The sequence below is a fragment of the Notothenia coriiceps genome, unplaced genomic scaffold (genome assembly GCF_000735185.1).
Source record: "Notothenia coriiceps isolate Sejong01 unplaced genomic scaffold, NC01 NC01_scaffold00011215, whole genome shotgun sequence".
Classification (NCBI taxonomy): domain Eukaryota; kingdom Metazoa; phylum Chordata; class Actinopteri; order Perciformes; family Nototheniidae; genus Notothenia; species Notothenia coriiceps.
In genome coordinates, this window is record NW_011343916.1 from 147,314 (window position 1) to 154,724 (window position 7,411).

The 7,411-nt window shown below is 41.2% G+C and overlaps 1 protein-coding gene across 1 annotated transcript in view; it reads right to left on the minus strand.

The window, feature by feature from the left end:
- znf592 (zinc finger protein 592) overlaps positions 1-6,017 on the minus strand; it is an 8,657-nt gene extending 2,640 nt beyond the window's left edge. Inside the window, exons 1-6 of the mRNA XM_010772478.1 lie at positions 5,797-6,017; positions 3,102-5,323; positions 2,689-2,867; positions 2,430-2,603; positions 2,183-2,342; positions 1,537-1,797 (exon numbers count right to left, since the gene is read on the minus strand). Coding sequence (XP_010770780.1) covers positions 1,537-1,797; positions 2,183-2,342; positions 2,430-2,603; positions 2,689-2,867; positions 3,102-5,303 — 2,976 coding nt within the window. The 5' untranslated portion in view covers positions 5,304-5,323; positions 5,797-6,017. The remainder of the gene's footprint in view (positions 1-1,536; positions 1,798-2,182; positions 2,343-2,429; positions 2,604-2,688; positions 2,868-3,101; positions 5,324-5,796) is intronic.
- Between the last annotated feature and the right edge of the window lie 1,394 nt (positions 6,018-7,411).

The following is a 7,411-nucleotide window of genomic DNA, read 5'->3' on the forward strand; positions in this document are numbered from 1 at the left end:
ATGGAAAATCCAAAAGGGTTAGGGTTAGCAGATGTGCATACAAACTTGACTTATAAAAGCAAATGTTACTTTTATAATGAATGTAATTATGAACGTGTTGAAAGTTTATAATCCACACACAAGTTAGGAGGTAATTCCTTTATGGTTTGTGGCTAATGTAACCAATTATAAACATGATGTCATGTAGCTTAATTACAAACAGGAAACAAATGAAGTTAAAGGTCCCATGTCATGGCCATTTCCACTGATCATAATTCCATTGTTGAGGTCTACTAGAATAGATTTATATTGTGCAATTTTCCAAACTCACATTGGTTTCTCAAACAGCATCTCTGTAAACTACGTGTATTCACTGAATTTCACTCTCTGCCTTTAACGGCTCGTTGTAGCTCCAATAGCTCCAGCCCCCACCCTCCCTGTGAGCACAGTGTGCTCTGATTGGTTGGGACGTTGTGAATCGCGCTGAGCTCCGTGGAGGTGTGGTTTCCTTGTTTAGCGAAGCGAAACACAGCCAAACTCACCCTGAGCACACACAAAGTCACAGCCGAAGTAAAAACAATAAGTGTGGCTTGATATTGAGTAAGAAAAAGGTTGATAAACGCTGTGAGAATGGGTCTGCAGAGAGAATTTCGCCGCGATCCCAACTGTCTGTTATCAGCCTGCAGCCAGGGAGGAGAGATCAGCAGAGCTGCCTGCACTGAGTGTGTGTGTGAGGAAGTCCGTGGATTGGTCAATTTGGACCAATCAGCGGGGGCTTAACGTAACGGCTCCGCGGACGTAGCGTAACGGCTCCACGGATTGGTCCATTTGGTTCCGGGTAACGCATGACATCATGAGTTACCCGGAAGAATCAATGGACAGTGACGTATCTCCAACAAGGCGTTTTGGGGAGGTATTTTCTGTGTTAGAGTTTTACTCGCTACAGGGTGTACTTTGAGGGTTTTGACTCTGCAGACCGTTTACATGCATAAAAACCTTCCTAACACACAAGGGGACGGGTAATAACCGGAAAAGCATGACATGGGAGCTTTAATACAAGAATCAAGACGTCAGCAGCTTGTCCCTTGCCAAGAAGCTTCAATTAATTTAATCAACACGCACTTTGACCTCAGATACACGGCTCACTGTCCTCTCAACCATTTCCTTATGTCACTGGACAGCCGTTTGCCAAGGTGTTTCAGATAAGGTCGACTAATAACAAATACCACCCAAACTATTGATCTGGTAAAATCATTTTCAGGTGGACTACGACAAGTAAGTGGTTGTTTGACATTAAGAAAACACTTCTATTTCATCAATACAAGAAAAACAGCACAAAAGCTTCGGGCTATAATATCCATTTTCAATACTAAATTGATTGCTACAATTTTCAGTAGTTGGATCTGGACAAATCGGTGTTATGTTGAAGTTTAAGATAATTGAAGTTGCAGTTGAGTTAGCCACCACGTTCAGACTGTTTTATCATGATATTATAGCGAATGCTGCAGTCATTATTGTGTTGGTTTTACTTTCCAGCACAGGGGAACCTGACCTCACCTTTCTGTGGTTGGTCTTCACGTGGGAAACATAGGACTCTCTTTCAGGGAACCACTTCAGGCACTCGCCACACGTCCAGCCGGTGGGCTTCACACGAGCTTTCTTGTCATGCTCTGGTTTTTTTCTGGGACTGTCTGTGTGTTTAACAGGATTGTGACTTTTCTTTTCTTGTACTGAATGATCATCCTGGGACCAGTCAGGATTGTCTGTTTTTTTACTGATCTTCTCTGTCTCTTCTGTCATGTTTCCTACATGAACGCCCTGCAAGACAAAGAAAACACAAGAGATTTTAAATTATAGCAAAATACTACTATTTCCTGTCCTAACATTGACTCAACAACATTTGACTTCTCTTTGCCAGTATGTAAGAACACACATTTAACAGTTTAACAATGCTGATTTTTCTGCATCGTTTGCACGGCTTTGTAGATAAAAATCTAGATAACAATCTAACATTGCACAACACAAGTTAGGCAAGTTAGGCAAGTTTAACAATTCTTCCAAAGGCTCAGGTTGGACTTCACAGTTTCAACAAACAATTCAGAAGACTAGAAGTAAGAGTAGCCAGTTTCATTTAAGTACCCTATTACATAGAAACATGTATACATTCCCAACACTCTCAATAAGAAATACAATCCGGGCTAACCTTGAAGTGCTGCATTAACAGCTGCTTTTGTGGAAAGACCGAGTTGCATTCTGGACACTTGAAGACACACGTAACACGCTTGTTGGCATTTTGATGGAAATGCTGTAATAGTAACTGCTTTTTCTTGAAGACCGTCTCACATGAACACTTAAAAATTAACCTGCAATGAAGGGGGGGAAACGTTTAAAATGAGCAGATAAAAGAGATTTACAACTTTTAATTGTCAGGTGATAAGGTTTTGACTTACACAGGGGATATTTTGCTTGCACTGTGTTTATTTTTTAAATGCACTTCACAGCCGTCAGACGTCTTGAAGGCAACTGGACAGATTGAGCATTTGTAAAAGACGTCACAGTGTTTCTCCTCAATGTGAGTCTTTTGTCCTTGAATGGTCTTGAAAACCATATCGCAGTGAAGACATCTGAAGGAAGAAGAAACATGATGCAACTTTTGTGTAAAACTTCAAAGTATGTTAGAAGGCGTGCATTTTATGCTTTCTTACTTACTTGTACCAAGCCTTGCGGGCGTAGTGCAGACAGTTCTCCTTGACGTGTTTCTGTATGTCTGCAGAACGACTCAGGGCACCACATTCAGGACAGCAGTAAGGCGATTTGTGAGCGTGAATGCGTTGGTGAGCTCTGAAGCTGCACTTGTTGGGTAACAACATTGAGCACACCTTACACGTCTGAAAAAAAACAAAAGTCAAAGAGTTATGAAAACATTGGAAAATACATAAATACTAGTAAAAGTGCCACGAAAAATAAAAGTCTGGTGATATTCTATATTTTTCTTTTGTCAACAAGACCCAAGACTAATATTATCAAGGTTCAGTACAATATAATGGGCTTGGGTTGAGAGTCACAGATTTCTTTAGAATAACAAAAATATTCTTTAATAATTTAAGAACGCATTCACTTACGAGTCCTTCCACGTCCTCAGAAGACCTCTGGTAATGGCCAGCTAGTGCCTTGTAGTCAGATAACTGCTTGTTACACTCCAGGCAACGGAGTCTGTGGCGAATAACATTGTCTTGGTATAAGGGCAGGACCGGTTGGTTTTTAGGGGAGGGTAAAGTGTAAGAGTCCACATTCACAGCACTCAGGGGTACAAACATGTGTTCCTCTGCGATGGGTTTCATATGGAGCTGCGTGCACTGCATCACCGTGCCATTGTTCTTGTGTTCCCGTGCATGTGCCAACAGGGCACACTTGTTGAAGAACACTATTGTCTTTGCACAGTGAGTACATCCTACTTCAATGTGAACACTCCTCCTGCTGTAATGATACGCAAGGCTCCTCTCCACCCCGAAGGAGTCTCCGCACTCAAGGCAGCAGTATCCCCGAGGTGGAAGGGTGATATTGCTCTCTGGAGGGGGGTTCAGGTTGGGAACATATGTAGGCACAGGGTTGGCATTGTTCAACAGTCTGTTTAAGGTTCCTGCAGCTGTGTTGGGAGCAGATGTGCGAGGATAAGAGTTGGCTGATTTGATCTGATGCACCAGAGGCACAGTGCTGTACACCGTAGGAGAGAGTGTGGGTTGGCTTTGTTGATGAGAGGTGGACCGTGCAGCTACAGAAGCAGCAACACTGTGAGGGACAAGGTTCAGGCTAGCCAAGTGCATTGCTTTGGGGAGGAAGTTGGTAGTTGCTGTAGGGCCCGTTGTGGCTGCTCCTCTCTTTGTTTTCGGCCCCTGGTGTGCAGCAGATCGTTTGACAGGACCACTAGTATTATGGAAAACGGTTGCACGCTGTGTTACGCCCGACTTCCTGGAGTTAACCTCTGGCTTGTTGCGTAAAACCTTTGGTGCAGATGTACTAGCTGGGGTACCTTTAGTTTGCACACCTACAACACTATCAATAAACGCACCTTGAGATTGAGGAGGAGACATATTACAGAAAGAATCTTCACTTATCATACTATGGGATGGAGAGGATTCATATGCTGAATGAACTTCATCTGTTTCTGAATCAGGCACCACACTAGTGACTGTGCGCTTGATCTGCCCGGATGTAGTTTTAATGGTTTTAATTCTGACCCTGGGTATGGCAGGGGGGGACCCAGTTGTCACTGCAGGGGATGCTTTGCCACTACTATCACTGCAGATGCTTACAGGACTATCAGAGGGTTTCATTAACCGTTTCACAGCTTCAAGTGGACATTGTGGGGTTATAAGCACTGTGGGGATTGCTTTCATGACGTCATTCTGAATTGCTGATGACTCTCTGGGGTTATTCTGCTCACTAGGATCTTTTCTACTGTTTAGAGCCACCAGGGCCTCAAGGCAAGAAGATAACTTGGGTGTCTGAGATTTGACATGTGGAAAAGAAGTGGGAACATCCGTTGTGGATCCTGGACTGCAGTTGGTTTCTGTGATGTTCTGGTCACCACTTGGTTGGGGAAGTGTACTGTGTGATTTGTCTGTTTTATCTGTTTGGTTACTGACACAAATATCAGAGGACTTCTCCGTTCTACTACCTTCCTCTCTGCTACTCGGTGTGTTTTTGTCAATATCGTAGTCCTTTAGACTTTCATCGAACAAACTTAGGTCCGCCTTTTGTTGATTGTCTGGGATCAAAGGTTCCACCAGAACTGAGGCTTCTGGAAAACAGGGTCTGTCTTGTTTTGGATGCATTTCATTTCTACTGCACTGAGTGTCTTCAGACTCAGGACTGGAGATAGGACTGAAATTACAAAGTGACTGGGAAAATATTGGTGTTCCATCAGGTTTGTGTTGAACAGGTGCCTTTCCAAGAAGCTCCCTTGAACTTTCCCCATTCAAAGCAGAGACAAATGATTTGGAAAAGCCAGCGTTGGTTGTCTCAAGAAAGTTTATGGCGGCCTCTTGTCCCCTGAATCCATTTTGCAATGATGGTTCAAATCCTTCGAACGACTCCTGACGACTTGTGTTTTTCACAATAACACTAACAACAGGAATATCTGCTATTGCGACAGCTTGGTTACCCAGAAAACTGTCATCCTGGCATAATTCTGTGTCTTTCAGCTGACTCTCTGTTTCTTCATGACTCCCCTGGATGGGCTCTTTAGCGTCCAACCCTGTGGCATCTGGGATGTCAAAAGCAGCCAGGAGATCATCAAAATCTGGGGTTTTCATGTCACCCATGGCTGCACAGTATCATAGACCTGCAGAAACACATAGAGTTGGATTTATATATATTTTTCCGATTTACAAGGCTAAAGGAACTTTTGTCAGCATAATAAATGGCTGTTCTGAATATGAATAATAACAGTTTAGCACATGGGTTACGTCCGCTATGTTAACGTTAGCTCTAAATAGCAAGGTAAACGTTATAGATATGTTGTTCTTCGTCCATGCAGCTACTATTTCGTACCAAGGCATACATTAACACACGCATGTATGATCACATATACATGTATTGCAGTCTACTATGCATGTCAAGCAAGTAGCAACTCCATAATAGGCAGAACTACATTCATGTTGTTTTGCTTTTAGCATAGCTTGCATAGAAGCAGCTAACTAGCCTAGCTACACATCGGAGCCAAGACAGCAGGTTAGCAAACTAGCTTAGCAACAAGCTAAAGCATTCAGCATAGCAAACGTTATTAAACTCTTATTGATGCACACATGAGCTTACCATTGGATCCAGTTATGTTTGCCATCTCTAGTAAATTAGCTTGTATCCAATTAAGTGTAGACGCTAAGTGTGAGCCAGCTAGGTTTGTCTGTAGCAGGGTTCCATAGCTAGGCTACAAGCTACTAGCGTAACTTCGTTTTATTTTTCCCCTACAGGGCGATTCAGCCCTCGACGCTGTCTGACAGACAAGAGGCGGTGCCATGGATGGACCGCTTGAAAACGTACTTCTACATGTAACGTTACACAAAACAAACTTCGGTAGCAATGTGGTAAGTTGTCAGAGTTTGTTATTCATAATTTTAGAACCATAGTTCCACCATAAAATTAGATATTAAACATTATGCGTTCGCCTGGCATGGCTGGAGTATGCCATGGAGGGTCCATGCCAACCTACCGAGACAAACCTAGGTTAAAAGCTTTGGTTGTGTTATTAATCCATAACTAAGCACCACCGTTCCTGCAACTATGCAATATTGTCAAGTCCTTCTTGCCTAACTTGCTTTTAGTGATAATATGATAAAAACGATTCGCTTAATTTAGGTAGGTCAAGCTCCAAAATCACTGGATCCTTTCCATTATGCAACTCAACAAATCTTTTTGTGGACCCACCGAGCCTGGTGAAACTAAGTCAAATTGAAAAAATGGGGAACATTCTCTGAACAATAATACAGTAATTTTTTTTGAAATAGTATGCATGATCACAGTGCAATTTGCTTAAGACCTAATTACAGTGAAAGTTGGCTGAGGTTTTTTATACGATGTTGCAGGCAATTTTGTTCAATTTACAGGTTCTATCAGAATCACAGTCATGTCTTTCAGCTGTTATCTTAACAGTAAATCAACCGAATGGATCCTTTGTTGTATCAGAATCCTACAATCCTTTGTGGTTTTAATAGTGTTTCATTTATCCTTGCCAGTTAATTATCAGAAAAATAAATAAGCACCTGCTCCGCTGTTTGTTCTTGTTCGTCGCATGGATATGCTGTAATTCCTATGGCAACACAAAAAAAGTTGTTGTTTATTTTGTTTTTAATATACACCAAGGTTTTCCTGGCAATTAGTATTGATACTAAGTACAATTGTATGTAGAACGATTAGCAATGATTCTGGTACAATATAGCCAGTTTTCCATAATGTGAGTGGTCATATGTACAGTAGGCTACATATCATTAAATTGTATAGTCCGTGGTTGGGTCATTCTACAGAAAAGGTGGATGTACTGTCACTTACTTTTGCAGACACCAAAAATACATGACGTTTTCCTAATACTCACATTCATTATATATGTTGAATAAATAGAGATTGTCTTTGCAATGGTACTAAATAAAAAATAAATAAAAAATTGTTTTATACATAAATTGCAATTTCTTTTTCAATAAATAAATCTAATTTATATTTACATAACATTACATACATTAAATATAACAATGAAATGGTAAAAAAAAAACGCAAATTATTATTAATAATATCAAATAAATGTCAGTCACCCATAATTACGTCATTGGTGTTACTGCTACACAAAACGCTTTTATTTTTTAAATAATGTACTGTCACTGAAGTGCTTCCTGTAACAAGAGATCATTTGATGCAGTGCAGTGGACAAAGACATAAGGAA